The sequence below is a fragment of the Eublepharis macularius genome, chromosome 12 (genome assembly GCF_028583425.1).
Source record: "Eublepharis macularius isolate TG4126 chromosome 12, MPM_Emac_v1.0, whole genome shotgun sequence".
NCBI classification, from domain to species: domain Eukaryota; kingdom Metazoa; phylum Chordata; class Lepidosauria; order Squamata; family Eublepharidae; genus Eublepharis; species Eublepharis macularius.
In genome coordinates this window covers 14,591,688-14,611,485 of record NC_072801.1, presented here as the reverse complement: position 1 = coordinate 14,611,485, position 19,798 = coordinate 14,591,688, and the positions used below count along the sequence as shown (strand labels likewise).

The 19,798-nt window shown below is 45.5% G+C and overlaps 1 protein-coding gene across 1 annotated transcript in view; it reads right to left on the bottom strand.

The window, feature by feature from the left end:
• Positions 1–15,558, bottom strand: part of RAB40C (RAB40C, member RAS oncogene family) — a 37,650-nt gene extending 22,092 nt beyond the window's left edge. Inside the window, exons 1-2 of the mRNA XM_054995300.1 lie at positions 15,470–15,558; positions 12,459–12,816 (exon numbers count right to left, since the gene is read on the bottom strand). Of these exons, the coding sequence (XP_054851275.1) occupies positions 12,459–12,612 (154 nt within the window). The 5' untranslated portion in view covers positions 12,613–12,816; positions 15,470–15,558. The remainder of the gene's footprint in view (positions 1–12,458; positions 12,817–15,469) is intronic.
• Between the last annotated feature and the right edge of the window lie 4,240 nt (positions 15,559–19,798).

The following is a 19,798-nucleotide window of genomic DNA, read 5'->3' as shown; positions in this document are numbered from 1 at the left end:
TGTGGCCTCAGAGATTCATAATTGCCTTGCTGCAGATGCCAGCTGTGTGTCTCTGTAAGGTGCATATGTTTTAATCACTGTGTTTTCAAAGTAAAAGAGGATTCTGTGTGAAGAGAAAGGAAACCCAAAGGAAAGGAAGCCGTCAGTTATACATGTTGTACATGCTTTTGCATGCATTTATACAGAAGAGTTTGTGCCTGTACAGAATAATGATTTGGAAACTTCAGGGGCCAGCTATTACATATTTTATCTTATTCCCCTCATTTCATTTATAGTCCATCTTCCTGGCTGAGACTAAAGGTGCATTTCATAATATTAAAACACTTCAGTAAAGACAGTATAATCATCGCTACCAAGGCAAAAAAACCCAAACCCAGTGTGGCCAACACAGAGAACAATGCGATAAAAGCTTTGTAATATATACAGTAAAATATGCAATAAAAGCTGCCTAGTATTTTCATAGACATTAAATATCTCTTTAGGCATATTCCTTTTGGAAGTAAAAATCTTCACTTCAGAGATGCAGCCTAGGACTAGGTACACCCAAGGGGAGAAGTTGTGCCTTCCCATTTTGTTATCTTCCAGCTTGGTAGTGTTCATCCAGAATCTCTTCTTGTCTTTTGGAGCTAGCGGTTCCTCTCCTGTTGTCCCAAATCTATGGTGGACAATACCAGCAATCCCAAACCAAAGAAAGTACATGTAGAATATTAATGTATCCATGTTGCAACTGGAAAGCACCTTCAGGAATATAAATTTATATGTATTTATTATCAAGCCTCACTGAAATGAATAATCTTCCTGGAGTCTACTCCAAAGCACCTTCTAGTACTAAATAAAATAAACAACAGAACCATCTAAACTAGTGGCAGATAAGATCAAGATAAACCATCTGCAGAAACTACAATAGACAAACAATGGATCTGGGCTAGATTATAAAACGGCCCCTTGGACATTTACCGTGAAGGGTCCTTCTCCTCTGAGGTCAGGAGGACATCTGTGGGAAACACCCACAGATGTCCTCCACCTCAGAGGGAGAAACCACCATTCCCCACAAGTTCTCTTTTTTTTTTTTTATAAATTTTTTTATTTTTCATAACTACAAAACACTACACAAGACTATCACAAGGAAAGGGGAAAGGGAAGGGACAAAGGGGGGTGGAAAAAGAAAAAGGGGGGGAATGAACTACAAACACTAAACACTACACTTCAATGTTTCCCTTCATACTGTCATAATACAAAAATAGCTCCATAGGATAATGATGGAGTGGTTAATCATACAGAGAATAAACATTTCAAATTCTGATTAAACTTTCCTCCCCCTTCTAGGTCCCGGACGCAGTTCTCTCTGTGCAACTGCTGTTGCGGTGCTCTCCTCCTCCTCCCCCCCCTCCGGCTCCTCCTTTTCTTCGTTCTTGGTGCAGCAGAGTTCTGGGTTTTTATTCTCAAAATCCTTTAGTTGATCTTCTGATAATATCTTATAGGCCTGATCTTTATATCTGAACCATATTCCTTCCGGGAATAACCATTTGTACTTTATTCCATGGTCCCTCAGAAGAGCTGCAAACTTTTTATATTTAAAACGCCGTTTCCGGACTAGAAATGGAACGTCCTTCAAAATCTTGACTTTCAAACCCATAAAGTCCAAATCCGCATTGTATGAGTTATATAGGATGGTGTCCCGAATCTTTTTAGATGAAAAGTCAATAATGATCTCACGAGGCAACTGTCGCTTTGTTGCATATTTTGAAGAAGCCCGACGGACCTCCAAAATGGCGCTTTTAACCTCTTCTTTAGTCGTCCTCGCGGGTATTGCCAATAGTTCCGAGACCACCTCCCACAGATCCTCTTTTTCCTCCTCTTTCACGTTTTGGAGACGCAAAATTGTCTGCGTTCGTTCCACCTGTAGCCCGATCAGCTGGTTCTCCACCAACTTCAGCTCCTTTTTTGTAGCCTTCACAAGTGACGCACTTTCCAGAGCAGACTTCTCTGCCCCCCCCCGCTGCTGCCTTAATGGTTTTCACCTCGCTTTCAATTAAGCCCACCCTTTGATCAGTTTCGTTCAGCTTGTCAACAAAGGGTTTTATAGCTTCCACCACCGCCCTGCGCACCAACTCTTCGAGCGACTCCCCCTTCTGCAAGGTAGCCGAGATTGACTTACCGAGAGCGGGACTTTGCTTCTTTGCTGCCATTTTGGGGGGGGGGGCGCCAACAAAATTCTGGAACTCGACTAAGGGGAAGAGCGAGTCTTCTTCAGATCAACCTCTCCTTCACAAACGCTTGTAGAACAGAAGGGATTTGCTTGTTTACAGGCTTCCGCCTGTTTCTTTTACTTGCCGTTTCTCGTTGCCCGGCGGCACTCGAGGCGCCGCGCACGTCTGCCGGCCTCCATAGGGACAAACGGGCAATTCCCCCCCCCCGCATTGATTTCGGGGAGTTCTTCCCGCCGCGTCCCGGACCCTGGCTCCCTCCCTGGGAGTCCTGGGGGCTAATCCTTGCGGATCAGCCGCCCGGTCAGGGTGCCCGGTCGTTTCCTCCCGGACCAGCCGAGAGGAGCGTCCGGCATGGCTGAGAAAACGAAACCGAATCCATTCCCCACAAGTTCTCATTTTAAAAACTGTGTACTCCATAAAAGGGTCCTACTTGAGATGCACTAAACATTGCTCCTGAGTTGCACTTCCCTAAAAGTAGCACAACAGGGATACCAACTCAAACATTAAATATTTCCATACCCATCATCTACTCTGGAGCAGCATGGGAAACAACATCCCTCTGAGACACACTCTCCTACATCATCACCATATTCTGCAAAGAAATAGATGGTTGTAGCATAAAAGGCTGTAATAGGATGTTTGCTTCCTATGGAACTCAAAACAGGATTGAGTGAGAACAACAGGAAGCAATATTCTCTGCTGGCCAGGTGAGAACATAGATTCACCACTTTAATAGAAAGATGGAATAAGGAGGCTTTCTGGCTTCCGAACACAGTTCTGTCAGGCTTTGTGAGAGTCTATGAAATGGATCTTAGCTGCCCTTCCTCCCAATCATTTCCTCACACTTGGCTTTGCAAGTTAAATATTGAGCAGCATGGGGTCTAACTAGGACAGAACCCACCCTGTGTATCTCACAGCAAAGATGGAAAAAAACCCACACCCCTCTGCTGCAACACTGTCATAGACAACGCAGCCGCTGAGGGAGAGAACAGGGTGTCTCCCACAAGCAGAATTTTCAGCCTTATTGCCAGGGGAGCCTCAAGACACAGGGGAGCCGAATTACAGAAGGATGAAGAAGCCAGCAGTAGACAGCTACAAACTGGCATAAAAGAGAGATTTAGACACAAACCCTTAAATCACACAGTTGGATTTCTACAATGCATTTACTTTTAATGCATTTACTTTTTCAGATACAAATATTCACTCAAACAGCTAACAAAACGCAAAGCCTATCAATGAAAACAAATACACCAAATACAACTTTGAAAAAATGAAGCCAACCAGTAAGAAAAGATCCACAGATCTTAAGTGAGACAAGGCCAGAATAAAAAACAGACAGCAGCAAGACGTAGACCAATGCGAGACCATACAGAGATTTGCAGAATTAACCTTGTGAATTGGCCTTACAAATTTACTGGCTTTATGTGCTTTATTTAATTCCTGACCGGAGATGAGCAGCTACGTTTTTTATCAGCTTCAGCTTGTGGATGATCTCACACTGCAGTCTTTTATTTAGCTTTTAATTTGCTTAATTCCAGGCACTATGAAGTACATAGGTATCAGCGCTTGATCGCAGACCTAATCGTTGTCCAGCTTCCAAGTGCTATTTTTCCTTCCCCACAGAGTAGATTAGGATTCCCTGCAAGGGAAACACTGCTATGAATTATGAATTGCTGTCAGAAACTGTGTATATTTTGGGCATCTTTTCATAGCTTTAAGAACTAAGAACCTGCTTTACCACAAACGTAATAGCACAGGTTTTAGGAAGTCAAGCTCATAAAAAATGTTCTGCACTGTGCAGGTTGGTACAGAATTATGGAAGCAAGACAGGCTTTTCTCGTAGTCCCTAAAAGGTTGTGATGCTGTCTGCTTGCTTTAATAAGACACTCACTGGCTGAAGCAAACAGCTCAGACCGGAGCACACTTCCAAACCCAACACGCTGATGGGGCCCCAAAATAGAATTTCTAGAGGAAGTGTTTAGGAATACACAAATCAGGAAAGAATCAACTACCACATCAAACCTCAGCAACAAACATAGCCAGAGGGCCAACTTTTCACAGAGTTATCATCTACACCACTACAGATGGAAAGAGAAAGATCTTTCCACCTTGCAGGAACACAGCTTTGTATGAGCACATATGCGATAATTAATGGCATCCAATGATGGGGGAGATTCCTTTACATCTACAGTTGTGTGACATTTTTATTAGGATAGTGAACAAAAGAAATCATTGTCAGGATGTCTCCTGTCATACTCTGCAAGGCCTGTTTGATTCTGTGTGGCTCTCTGCCTGGAATGTGACAGCCTGCTGTGATCTCTTTCCCAGCCTGCAGTTTCTCTTTCACCTGAGAGGCCAGGCCTCATGGCCTTGGAGTTTCTCACACATCATCTCTGCTATGTCCTGCTGCTCACTTATTAAACTTAGCTAATTGTTTCCTGAAAGGGGGTGGGCTTAGAATCCTATATATGTTATGTGCTTGTAGAGAAACACCATTCCTGGCAAGGAGTGTAAGAGGAAATGAACTAGTAGCTTATCAAAGAAAATGCTTTAATTCATGCAGTTCCTGGACTCACGCAGCCAAGTCTTTGAAAGTTACTTGACAGAACCTCACAACAACACATATTGCAACACTGTTCGCTTGCCTGTCTATGGACATTACCCAAGCAATATAGCTGAAATGATTCTTCCAAACCTTTGGCAAAAAACCCCAAACCTTTCTTCCAACTGTATCTTTCAAAGTGCCTCAGTACAGGTAGTATTTAGATTTGTTTGCTGTAAAGAACAAAACAAAAGAAGAAATCTTCCACTGAACTTTTAAGTCTACATAGTAGGCGTCTTACATGGCATCTGAGCAACAGTGATATTACTAGCTAGCCCAAAAGATCACCTAAGAAGGGCCTGTTCAATCGCCAACATTAACTAACTTTAGTTAAGTTCCCTTCAGAACTTAACTGAAGTTAAGTCTCCAGAAACTGAAACCGGGACCATAACATATCTTTGCCTTTTGACTTGAGATACAAGGGCAAGCAGCCCAATCTCAAATTCATTTTGGCTGAAGAGACCAATGACTTTGACCGAAAGGCCATTTAACCCACCGTAAGCCTTTCTTTTCACAACCTATTCTGGAAAGACAAAATTGACAGTGTATAAAACAGTCTCACTTTAGGAAGCAACAAAGCTCCTTTGATAATCAGAGGTGCACTACTACCATCAACTCTAACAACAGTTTAGCCATCACGACCAGATTCTGTTCATACTACTCAGTGACATGCTAAATATTATTTAACTGTATTGTTAAAGACTGCCGTACTCCCAAGAGTGGGGCACTGTAAGCCTTAGAAATTACTCCCCCCACCCACCCCCAGCAGTTAACTCTCAAGGATAACTTACTGCAAAGCCGACTTCCCTTTAAAAAAACAGTCTAGAACCAACATGCTTAGTATGAGCTTCCCAAAGGCCCAAAGCCAACAGTTTATTGCATCATAACATCAAATCATTACATAAAAACCAACAGCAAATTGTTCCAGTCAACTGTCACCCTCTGCAGTTCAGCAGCTAGAGGGAGGAATAAAAAGTAGAATCACCCAAGAATAAACAAGAAACAGGATAGTGGTATAAAAAGTGAGGCAAGAGAACCGAAGCACAGGAGCCAAGTACTTCCTCCCAGATTCTTTAGGTATTATGTCAAAGTCATCTGAGAGAGGCTAGAGCTAAACTTTTCCTTGAAGGGACTGCAAGAACAGATGAATCAATTGCCTTCATGTCACTTTTTAGCTGCGTGTGCAATTCCACTGGAGCACTGCCTGTTGATTCATTCCACAGCAATTGGAGAAACACAACAGCAGGACTCTATTTACAAACTTCTGGCCACGCTTAACTACGCTCTACAGAGCTGTGAACAACATTGCCATTAGTTTCACACACAGAGATCTAACCATGCTGCAGGGACACATCTTTTGAGCACTGATTTAATATTAATTTACCAACCCACATCTTCAAACTAGAGGGGAGAGGAAAGAAAAGGCCTTATCATTTGCCATACCGTGAACAGAATACCATCTACAAAAGCAGCAAAGGTGCTCTACAGAATGTAAAATAACCCGACAGGAGAAAAATAAAGCAAACTGTCAGCATTCATAATTGCAACCTGCTGTACCAAATGCACAAACACACCAAATTACACCATTGGTCTATCAAAGTCAGCACCCTCTACTCTGGCTAGAAGTGCATCACCAGGGCCTCAGGTACAGGCTTTTCACTTTACCTATGACCCGATCCTTTTGGGTGGAGATGTTGGGAACTAAACCTTTGGCATGCAAAGAAAAAACTCCCCCAGGGCACCACAGCCCCATCTTTTTAGAATGCTCACACATGCCCAGTGACACGGCTGAGGATAACAACGTGCAACATGCCCATATTGCTTCATGTTTCCTTGAGGTTGCATTTAATACAGAATAAACCTGGAAAACATCACGATTAGGTCTGTGATCAAGCACCGATACCTATGCACTTCATAGTGCCTGGAATTAAGCAAATTCTGGACCACAACAGCCATATTTACATAGCATTCCCATCTAAAGGGATCTCTAGTCAGCTGCAGCCACTTTTCTCTCTAAGGCAGATCACAAGGAGGCATGACAAACATTCTAAAGCCAGCACAGGAGGGAAAAGATTCCTTATGAAGCCGGCTCTGTGCTGATTCCTTGCAGATGCCAAGCCTCTTGTCACACGGCTGCACGATCTCTTAGACAGGCTGTCAACAGTCCAGAAAGGAGGAGGAGGAAGACTTACAATGATTCAGCCCTTCCCTTATGCACAAAAATAGGGCACTAATCCAAAAGGAGCAACCTGGACAGATAGTTTCATTTCAGTTGCTGGAGAAGAAAGAGCAAGTAGCTACACAGTTCAAGCTAAAAGACTGGGGTTACAACATCGACTTGAGACACTGCTCTTTCTAACTGGGCATGGGCTGCATGTGGGAAAGCGGCACTCGATGACTCTCCCGCATGGTCGTGTGCATACCTGCGCATCCAGAGTTCTTCCACAGGAAGATGTGCTTCCAGAGAGGAGATGATAACTGCGTAAGAACCACTTACCAACTGCACCCTGTGGACATTTGATCCCCTGTGATATAAAGCACTAAGGGGACAAGGGCAGAAGAGGCGGCAGAGAAGGAAGGGCACGAGCATTAGGACTCTCCCCTAGTGCTTTTCAGGCCTTTGTGAATTATATATGGTCCCCCCCCTATATGCTTCATAGCCATGTGATGCAAGCCAAGTATTGCATTTTTCTCCTTCCTGGACTCTCAACGATATTTGTGAAACAGCAGTGGCTCACTGCCAAGAAGGAAGAAAAAGCCACCGCAATGTAAGCAATGAAGAAAGACAGTGATGAGCATAAACCAGTTTCCAGAAATTATGTCCTGATTTTGTTAGCATTGTGAGCACGCAAATGTGTGTTTGTATGGGTACAGGTGGATTCATGAAGCTAACTTAGGACCATACCAGTAAGAAGCAAATACCAGCTGTGTGTGGAAAGAGACTACAGTCTGCATTCTGGGGAAATCATCTAACTCTCCGCAAATACTTGGTTATGAAAGCACTGAGCTATGATGGCTATCAAAGCCCTTTAAGCTATGGCTGCTTTGTGTTTCCTAAAACCACAAAAGAAAAGCCAAAAAGATACTCGGGATTCAACCTGCACTTGATGCTCCTAGGGAAGTCTTTCCCGTAAGTAAAAAAGAGTCCAGTAGCACCTTTAAGACTAACCATTTTTTTTTTTTATAAATTTTTTTATTTTCATAACTACAAAACACGACACCAGACTATCACAAGGAAAGGGGAGAGGGAAGGGACAAATGGGGGTGGAAAAAGAAAAGGGAGGGGGAATGAACTACAAACACTAAACACTACACTTCAATGTTTCCCTTCATACTGTCATAATACAAAAATAGCTCCATAGAATAATGATGGAGTGGTTAATCATACAGAGAATAAACATTTCAAATTCTGATTAAACTTTCCTCCCCCTTCTAGGTCCCGGACGCAATTCTCTCTGTGCAACCGCTATTGCGGTGCTCTCCTCCTCCTCCTCCCCCCCCTCCGGCTCCTCCTTTTCTTCGTTCTCGGTGCAGCAGAGTTCTGGGTTTTTATTCTCAAAATCCTTTAGTTGATCTTCTGATAATATCTTATAGGCCTGATCTTTATATCTGAACCATATTCCTTCCGGGAATAACCATTTGTACTTTATTCCATGGTCCCTCAGAAGAGCTGCAAACTTTTTATATTTAAAACGCCGTTTCCGGACTAGAAATGGAACGTCCTTCAAGATCTTGACTTTCAAACCCATAAAGTCCAAATCCGCATTGTATGAGTTATATAGGATGGTGTCCCGAATCTTTTTAGATGAAAAGTCAATAATGATCTCACGAGGCAACTGTCGCTTTGTTGCATATTTTGAAGAAGCCCGACGGACCTCCAAAATGGCGCTTTTAACCTCTTCTTTAGTCGTCCTCGCGGGTGTCGCCAGTAGTTCCGAGACCAAATCCCACAGATCCTCATTTTCCTCCTCTTTCACGTTTTGGAGACGCAAAATTGTCTGCGTTCGTTCCACCTGTAGCCCGATCAGCTGGTTCTCCACCAACTTCAGCTCCTTTTTTGTAGCCTTCACAAGTGACGCACTTTCCAGAGCAGACTTTTCTGCCCCCCCCCCCGCTGCTGCCTTAATGGTTTTCACCTCGCTTTCAATTAAGCCCACCCTTTGATCAGTTTCGTTCAGCTTGTCAACAAAGGGTTTTATGGCTTCCACCACCGCCCTGCGCACCAACTCTTCGAGCGACTCCCCCTTCAAAGTAGCCGAGATTGACTTACCGAGAGCGGGACTTTGCTTCCTTGCTGCCATTTGGGGGGGGGGGGCGCCAACAAAATTCTGGAACTCAACGAAGGGGAAGAGCGAGTCTTCTTCAGATCAACCTCTCCTTCACAAACGCTTGTAAAACAGAAGGGATTCGCTTGTTTACAGGCTTCCGCCTGTTTCTTTTACTTGCCGTTTCTCGTTGCCCGGCGGCACTCGAGGCGCCGCGCACATCTGCCGGCCTCCATAGGGACAAACGGGCAATTCCCCCCCCGCATTGATTTCGGGGAGTTCTTCCCGCCGCGTCCCGGACCCTGGCTCCCTCCCTGGGAGTCCTGGGGGCTAATCCTTGCGGATCAGCCGCCCGGTCAGGGTGCCCGGTCGTTTCCTCCCGGACCAGCCGAGAGGAGCGTCCGGCATGGCTGAGAAAACGAAACCGAATCAAGACTAACCATTTTTATTGTAGCATAAGCTTTCGAGAATCACGTTCTCTTCGTCAGATGCATGGAGGGCAGAAGGAAACTGGTCAAATATAGAGGAGGGGAGGGGAGGGGGGAGGGATGTAAACAACTCCTTTGATATGGAGATGCAGACAGCTCCTTTTGGTGTGGGGATCAGTTTGCTTGTGTAAAGGTTCAAAGGAGTTAGCCGTGTTAGTCTGTAGTAGCAAAATCAAAAAGAGTTCAGCAGCACCCCTAGACTATCCAATTCCACTGCAGCACAAGGCTTGCTGCAGTGGAATTGGATAGTCTAGGGGGGCTGCTGAACTCTTTTTGATTTTGCTACTACAGACTAACACGGCAAACTCCTCTGGATCTATTTCCCGTAAGTATGCCACTATAAGTATTTCAAAATGTATGTTTTAATAGCCCACCCTCTAAGTCTAGCTGCTTTTCTACTCAGAATTCCAACAGCCACTGTTCAAAAGAATAGTGATGGCCTTTTGGCAACACGTGCCAAGGTCTACTTTTTCTTCCAACACCAGTTTGGCAAAAGGTAAAAGTTTCATAGAAATGCATGCTTTTCCAAAAATGTGTGGTATCATTGCGAGCAGTTTCCATAGTGGATTTTCCAGCCTCCTCTGGAAATGTTCTGGGATTGGGGCTATTTAACACTGGGAAGTGAACATTACTAAATATAACAATGGCACATCAATGTATGTGTGGAAATGAACAAAGAGGATGTCTTCAGCAGTCCACAGGTTTTGCACAAGAACTCTGGCATAATGTTTCTATGTGATGGCTTGGGGGCAGCAGTTATAAGGCCTTTGAGCTGCAGATAAAAAAGGAATGGGGGGGGGGGCATTTCGCAGCCAGACAGGTAGTTCAAAGTTGCCAGTACTGACTACAGATGGCTATTAGCTATGAACAAAAGAACAGCAGCAGGCAATAAGCTACCAAACCCAAAAGTTCACCTCCATTTCAGCAAAGGGCAAGAACAGAGCAAGAAACCAAGCTTCCTCTAACACTGGCTTCTCTCTAGTTTGTTTGTATTGTTGCAAACAGGGCTCTGAACTCTTGGGCTGTTTTCAATAACAACAAATTAGTGTTTACGTAAATGCCTATCCAAAGGCACTGTATAAAAAATAAAGACAGGCATTGCCTGCAGGATTGCTATCTAAAATCGTAGCAACGCAGATGACAGGAAGAGATGAGACAGTTTAGCCACATGCCCATTTGGGTTCGAGGTGGAAGATTTTATTTACCCAAAAAGAATCACGGACGGATGATGCATCACAATTCCTGATATACTGCTAAACCAGTGCCATTCTGAGGGCTGAATGGAGCGTGGAGCCGACAGTTCTTCCCACTGACGTTTTCTACAGGAGCTGCAGGTGATGAGCCCTTCTCAGCATTAGTAAGGTCAGCAGTCCTATTCTCCCCCCTTCCCCACCATGTTTAAGTTTTATCTCAGGCTGTTTTTGAACTTCCAGGCCATCAGATAGCTGCCATCCAGTTCCATATTTTAGAACTGACCTGTCTAATGAATGTCATTGGATTTATTTTTTTTTAGTACTCAGTTGTTAGTTTGGATATTTTGGCTATAATCTAACTGTACTCATGCTGAATTTATGGTTAACTACTTCACAAAGTATTTGCCAATATACTTTTTAAATTTAAGAAACTATATGTTTAAAATGGCCTAAATCCACCGGACGGCTCCGGCAGCATTCAGTTTTTTATCCACCTAAAACCAGTTCACTGGCGAACAGGGTTCTGCATAATCCCATCTTATTCTCTCACGCCACTCTCTCCACCCATGGCAATTCAAGCACACACCAGCCCAGCGGCTTTGCCCAATCAGCAAGGGATCCACGAAGCGAGAATCAAGTCATCGCCTGGTTCTCAGGCTTAACAGCACATAAAGACAGCAAACTGTCTTGTTGAAGCCAAACGGCACACAAAGCAGAGGATGGTGTAGGGGGGGGTCCAAATTCAGAACAAAAGGGGGTATGTAATAGGGGGTGGGCCTGCTAATGCCTCCTACTGCCCGCAGGTCTCGGTCAATTTTGCAAATGAGCTTGGTGAGGGGGAAAGAGCACAGGGAGAGAGGATGCAAAAAGTAATTGGCAGGCACTGGGGTGGGGGGCTGTGCGACACCCTTCCTCAGCATGCCAATTTTGCATTGAAAAAAAATGAACACCTTACTGTTTCCTATGCAACCGGAACAGACCTTGACGTAAACCAGCGCTGCCGTCAGCCTCGCCTGGGCCTCCCTAAGCCTCCTCAGCTCTAACTTTCAGAGTCTGCAGCAGGCCTCGGGTGTAAAAGACCCAGGACCGCAGCAGGCGGAGGAGCTTGCTTTCTGCCGTCGAGCCCCGGGGGCCATCGTTCTGGATTTATGATGGCTAGAGAGAGCTGTGACAGATTGCACAACGCCACAGGACACAGAACCTGCCAGGCAGCGTGACAGTCTTAACTACTACGGAAAGATGGAGGGGAGAAGTGCAGATCTGTGTCTTAGCTCTTAATTAGAGGCTTGCGGCACAGTTCATGAAAGCTCATGCTGAAATAAATGTTGCTAATCTTTAATGTGCCACTGGACTTTTCTTAGATTTTACTACAACAGACGAACCTAGCCAGCCCTTTACAACTGCGACCGGCCTAACAGCCTTTAAAAAAAAAAAGCCTTTAGTTGTACAGAAGGAGAGTAACATTTAGCACTGCACCACGCGTGCCCTTATCAAGAAACGTGAGCAAACCTAGCTGTCCTTTGAACAGGCACCTCTGAACTCTACATTTCAAATATAATCAGGTTTTGAATGATAACCCAGTGACGTCCTACAAAATGAGGCCTCCAACAAACTACAACAGCATATCCTATGCACAAAAGGTTCCCAATAGCACAGAACATTGGCTACAGTTCTTTTATTCTTCATTTGCAAATGCTTACCATTGCTGTAGGCGTAGGGCGATTCTGACGCTCCATCTTGAAGGCTCTCCAGGATTTCTCCTTTGCCCACGTCACTGTCTCCCACCAACAAGAACTTGAGCAGATAATCATAGCTCTTCACCGGGCTGCCCTGGGTCCCCATTCTCCCTCTCATTAGCGAAGAGGAGCTATTCGCATACTAAGCATACAGAAGGGCCGAGAGGTGCATGAGATGATACTAAACTTTCTGAAGTGATCTTGGGAGAATTAGGATAGTTAAATCCCTCCAAGGGTGGGCAGAAAGCAGAGGACGAATGTTATTTTCACTGCAGGCCTTCCATCCTTTGTAAGTAACCTTCTGTCAAAATATGATAGAATCCTGAAGGGGAGAAAAAAAGAGATCGCCTACTTGCTTTGTTTGCATCGAACCCCTTCTAAATAAGCAGGAAGAAAATTCACAGTTTAAATTCTCTCAACTAATAAATACCCACAGTTAGTGTAATGGCTGTACCATGACTCGTGCACTGACAAAGAGTGTGACCAATGGGGGAGGGAAAGAGGGCTTAGTAACTTCGAAAGGATTCTCATAAGCCCACCCATCACCTAGCTCACCTAGCCTGAAAGGAATGGATTCTTCGATATAAACCAACATAATGAGCTCAACTGGGTGTAAGCACAGCCGCTCCCTGGTCTAGGAAGAGATCATTCCCAGATCAAAGAATTGGACTCTACCTGCAATGCAATGCTGCAATTTTTATACACAAAAATTGCTACCTTGTTACACTTTCCTTCAACCCCATTCCTTGGTCCACAAGCTCACATCTTTTGAGAACCACGACTGGAGCAGATAGGTGCAGAAAAAGGATTATATTTATTAGATCAATAATGTGGCCAATTAAAATTCAGAAGACACTGAAGCAATATTAATTTCCTCACTCCACCCAACCTTTTTCCTCCTCTTCCTCCACTCAAAGAATTTAGAGCAGCTTCTGAAAAGAGTATTTCAGAGGGCAACAAATCAAAGGTTAACAGACTTCCCTCAATTTTTTTTTATTATTTGCAAACAGGGCAGTTAACAAACAGCATAAAGGTGAACTGTTTCTAACCTTTTAGGGCAGGTTCGTGAGAGTTGCAACAACTGACATGGATTATAATCTTGCAAATACAAAAACAGAAGGAAGTTCAGGATTAACAAGGAGCAGAGTAGTATGATGTTATACGCCTCATGCAAGGGAGAAAATCCAAAAACAGAGGAAAGTGTTCAGTCACATATGAAAACAAGTGAACAAAGGTACACATGAAGAGAGGGAAGTGTTGAACTGATATGAGAACCAAGATGCCAGATTACGAGAGCACACATCAAAGCTAAATTATCAGCAGGAAGAGGAAAAGAGAAGACAGAACACTTAGAGGAGTTCAAGGTATCACCACCAATATGCCTTGTTAGTCCCCTTTCTCCAATCAATGAAAGATCCCCCATTCTAACCTAAACTGTCCATGGATAATTATAAGCAAGATTAGAATTCTGATCAACACTGCTACTTGTCAGAGTGTAATCTGGTGATCGGAGAATCGAGGAATAAACACAACATGATAAGGGTCTAAAGAAGCCATTTGGGAGACAATTGAATAAATTAGTTTAAACAAAGCCTGACCCTACATACAGGGTCAGTAAGGGAGACAAGACCAACAAAGTGGGGGGAGGTATAAGGAAGACAAACGAAGCAAGACTCGGAGGGGAGAGTCAGAAAGAAGAGATGGGGTCATATGGTCTCTCTCAGGACATGTTCACCCCCACTCACGATAATCACTTGACAGCAGAAATGTGAGGGTACAGCTTGCATGTCAGAAACAGCCCCACAGGATCACAACCACCCCTTAACAGGAAGGAAAAGAGGAGGGGGGAGAGAAAGTTCTCACAGCATCTTAAATAGATTGCTCAAAAAAGAAACTCCCCACATTCAATGGCTGCCTTAGCTCCCCACATTCAACGGCTGCCTTAGCTCATTTTGACAACCCCTCCTTTTTCATCAAGTTTAGGGGTGGCTCCACTCCCAACCTCCATAAATCTAGCCACTCCAGCAAAAATACTTGTGCATAACTATATGTAAATATTCAAACACATATTTTGCAACATTCCCTCTATTTCTGGAGGAAAATGACAATGGGCAGAGAAGAGTTTTGCAATACCTCACCAACAGATCTCTCAGACACGTATTCAAAGTCCGCCAAACTTCTAGTGGGGGAATCATTTTGACACTCATTTTTTTTCTAGCATGAGTGTGTGTGGAGGGGGAGAGTTAAGTCATGTTGAGCTATCCCACCAAAATACAAACAAAATTTGAAGGTATGAAAACTCAAGCGCATACACCATTACATTCCGCATGAAGCAGATATAAAGTAGATAAAAAATTATATACATTCTAATATTACAGTGTGCATACATAAATTATGCATATATACACATAAACACAAAACAAGCATAATTTACACACGTAAAATTGATTATATAAACATTACAATTTAAAATATCGGACACATTACATATTAAACTTATTAGATATACATATTATATCTAATAATCTTTACAGTTAATGGCCAGATTCTTGCACGCACGCACATATGTTTTTTAAATACTCCTTAAATATATGTATAGAAACCTCATTTTAATATATATTATATTGTCAAATTGCATATACATTTTGCTTGCATAAAACGCTCATGGGAAGGCAACCCGCTCAAACCACATATTTCATCCCCTACCCTTGACACGCATGATGCACGTGTGAACCCCCTCCCCTACACCGGAGCCGCAGCTAGGTGGGGAAAGCTAGGTGGGGAAAAAAGGACGTGAGCGGGGATGGGGGAGAGAAGAAAGTCACACGAACACCTCGGGAGGGAACGCAAGGCCGGAATGAGTGTGTGTGTGGGGGGGGGGGGGGACCGTCACTTGTTTCCCCTCAGAAATGGGGGCGGCGCCCAACGGCCGGCCTTGAGGCAGAGGGGAGGCCTACGACGCCTCGGGCGCTTACCGTGCTCGGGCGGCGCCACCGCTGCCGGGGCCGGCCTCTGGTCGCCTCTGGAGCCTGGCGTCGCCGCAGCCGCCACCGCTCGGGACAAGAGCGCCACGGGCCGCCTCCGCCGCCACCTCCCCTTCCTCAGTCGCCGCCCCGCCCCCTCCTGACGTCACGCCACCCCATAGGTCCGCGCTCACGTCTCTCCAAAGCGACGCCCACCCCCGGCTCAAGGCTTTGCTTTGGGTTGGTTGTCTCTTCCCGCCTCCTCGGCCAATCAAGAGCCAGAAGAAAGGGAGTGGGAGGTGTGTCCCCCACCAAAATCCTCCTCCCTGAGGGACTACTACTCCCGGCATGTATTGCGTCGCGCCTCTATGCGCCGGCGGCTGAGATGGCGCAAAGCACCCTGGGCGCTGTAGTGCGGGCGTTGAGAAGTCGGCTAGTGATTTTGGGGGCATTCTCTCCTGCTCGTACATATATACCCCAGGCTATTAAGAGCAATAAAAACCATGAAAACTCTTGTGGGTCCGTAAAACGGGAGTGTTGAGGAATAAGACTCACCGTGGGCACTGGATGAAATGGGTTTTATATGCTGTAGTTAATCTGTCAATCTATAAACTGCCGCCATAAACATGTTTACAGAGAAGCAAATTTCCTGTCCCTTTAATAGAGTGGCCAAAGATCACTGAGCAGGGCTTTTTTTCTGGGAAAAGAGGTGGTGGAACTCAGTGGGTTGTCCTGGGGGGAGGGAATGGTCACATGGCTGGTGGCCCCGCCCCCTGATCTCCAGACAGAGGGGAGTTGAGATTGGCACTGAGGGCAATCTAAACTCCCCTCTGTCTGGAGATCAGGGGGTGGGGCCACCAGCCATGTGACCATTTTCAAGAGGTTCTGGAACTCCGTTCCCCCGCATTCCCCCTGAAAAAAAAGCCCTGTCATTGAACAAGCTTCAACGGAAAAGTGAGAAGTTGAATCTGAGTTTCTCAGATCGTAGTTTGACACTCTGACTGGCACACCACGCTGGGCATTAACATATCATGGCACTTTGCTGCGAGACTTGGTCAAGCTGACCAGTCAAACCAATTGTACTTCAAAACACGTAGCAAGTGAATTATATTCCTGAATAAAGAACGTCTTCTTTGGTCGTTTGCATTTGATTCATGACAATGACACATCCTGAGCTAAGAGGACCTTATTCAAAAGTTGTGGCAGCCTTTTATCAACTTTATGCATTAACATTAGCCAATGCAGGCTTTTTTGCTTTGTTGCAGATATACTTTTGTCTCCTGCAACCAGGGCTTTTTTTCAGCAGGAAAGCGGTGGAACGGAGTTCCGGTACCTCTTGAAAATGGTCACATGGCTGGTGGCCCCGCCCCCTGATCTCCAGACAGAGGGGAGTTGAGATTGCCCTCCGCACCACAGCGCAGAGGGAGATCTAAACTCCCCTCTGTCTGGAGATCAGGTGATGGGGCCACCAGTTATGTGACCATTTTCACTGAGGGCGATTTAAATTTTAAAAAATTCCTTCCCTTAAACTTAATAGCAGTAAATTGGAACAAACCTATACAACCATCAGTTAAGCAATGGTATCTAAAAATTTGGGACTACGTCATTATAGAAAAGATAACTAACAATCTACACAACCTAAATAACTCCTCCAACAGGTCACAGTTTTACGAAAAATGGCTCCCATTTTATGAATACATCACTGAGAAAGAATTGCAAGCCCCCACCCAGCTATACCAAGCCATATTTGATACACAGCCCAATTCCAGAAGAACAGAAAATCCATACAGCTACATCACTACTGGCATTCCCATATTAGTTATTACTATGATACAACCCAATGAGAAAGAAATCTAACATAATATATGTAATGTATTGGTCGAACTCTAGCTGATAGAGAACTCAAGGCTTTGCTATCAGTGGCCACTAAGTACGGGTGGCAGCAAATCAGGAGAGCCAGATAAAGACCAATCACTGAGCTGTAAATAAGTTACAATGTATGTGAGTTATGCAAACGAGGGTATTCTAAAGTACGTGTTCTCATTGGCTATAACTCTTTGGGAGGGAAAACTGGTATGTATATATATTGAGGGTTTCTGTCAGTTGTGTGTGTTGTGTGTGGTTATACTGAATAAAGAGCTGTTGGTTTACTTCAAGTCTGAACCCACTATTTAATACTGGCGACGAGGATGGGATATCTGATTGGGTATGCAGCCCCAATACCCGAGCGATATCACTAACAAGGTGCTTGGGTAGGCAGCCCCAAGACCTAAGCTGAAATCTTAAGCGTGAGGAATTGTCACCTCCGCCATCCAACATACGCTCGCGTCGTCCAGAAGGCAGACATGGCCGCTAAGGGCCACTTCGAACCGTTTGACTCAACAGCCGAGGACTGGGAATCCTACATCACCCGCTTCGACTTCTACCTTGAGGCAAACAAGATTGAAGACACAGATCTCGCGAGAGCAACGTTCTTCAGCGTGTGTGGGCGTTCCACGTTTGATATAGCGCGGGCACTGGTGGCGCCAGCCCAGCTTCAAACTACACCGTTTGACACAATAAAGAACCGACTCAAAGAACACTTCTCACCACAGCCATCAGAAATAGCCAGCAGACACGCGTTCTACAACCGCAACCAAGCCCAAGGGGAATCCCTAGCGGCATTCGTCACAGCCCTCCGGCAGGCAGCCCGGCATTGCAATTTCCCTGACCTAGAGATGGCACTTCGGGACAGATTGGTGTGTGGGCTGCGAAATGAAAAACTCCAAAGACGACTCTTTGCGAAGAAAGAGCTGACTTTCAAAACAGCGCATGAGGAGGCACTCGCTGCTGAAGCGGCAGAACAATCCGCAAAAGAGGTCCGGCAGTCGCACACTCCCCCATCCTCCCGCAGGGCCGAACAGGTACATCAGGGGTGTGTAGAGGACGTGTCATCATCAGAGGATGACGAAGAAGAGGTCCTGAGAACTAAGTTCCATGGCAAGCAACCGGGGGGGGCCGCAACAATTCAGGGCACCCCTTGCGCAAGCTGTGGAGGAACTCACTGGAGGAAGTCCTGCCGGTTCCGGGAAGCACAATGCCGAAACTGCGGAAAAATGGGACACATCGCTCGAGCCTGTCGCTCTACAAAGAACCAAGTCGGATCGCCCAAGTCCAGCCACAAGTCAGCACTGGGCTACAACAAGGCACCCAACCGCAAAAGCGACTGCCATACAGTCACTATACGCCACGCTAATGTAGCCCAGACTAGTGAGTCATCGGTGCAAGCATTACGACCTCCAAGCAGCAACAAAATAAAAGTAACCGTGAAAATCCAAAACATGCCCTGTGAAATGGAAGTCGACTCAGGGTCCGCGTTATCCATCATCTCTTCACACACCCTCAAGCTGATACGCAGAAAGTCATCCACACCTCATCTTGAATCAGCAAACATGGTGCTGAAAGACTTCCAAGGCCGCCGCGTGCCGATCATGGGCATCGGCACATTCCAAGTAAAGTACAAGGACTTTATTGGCCCACTACGATTAGTGGTAGTTCAAGGCCGCCAACCTAGCTTACTCGGCCTCGACTGGTTCCGTCCTCTCGGCATCCAAATCGCAGGCGTGCAGCGGCTGCATCGTGATGAGGTAGCATCAGTATGCAGAGAGTTCCCAGCAGTTTTCGACGGGGCCCTTGGTAATTACACAGGACCGCCTGTCTCGTTTGACTTAGACCCAGCCGTGGCCCCCATCTGCCTGAAGCCTCGCAGGGTTCCATTTGCGCTCAAGCCAAAGATAGATGAGGAACTGGATCGTCTGATCGAACAGGGGATCCTGGAGCCAGTTTCTCACGCTAAATGGGAAACTCCCATAGTCACCCCACTGAAACCCAATGGAGCGGTCCGAATTTGCGCAGATTATAAATGCACAATCAACAAAGCACTGCAGCAACATTCCTACCCAGTACCAGTCGTGAGCCATCTCCTGGCATCGCTTCAAGGGGGAAAGATTTTTGCCAAGCTTGATCTGGCACAGGCTTACCAACAACTACCTGTGGACGAGGCGACGGCAGAAGCCCAAACGATCGTGACACACCGGGGGGCGTTCAAGGTTAAGAGACTACAATTCGGCGTCAACGTCGCCCCAGGAATTTTCCAAGGCATCATGGAAGGACTTCTACGCGGAATTCCAGGCGTCATCCCGTACTTTGATGACGTCCTAATCGCTGGGGAGTCAGAAAGCGCACTTGCAGAGAGGCTTCGCTGTGTCCTTCGCAAACTACAGGACGCCGGCTTAAAGGTAAAGAGAGAGAAATGCCAATTCGCTGTTGAGAGTGTGGAGTTCTTGGGATTCCTCATTGACG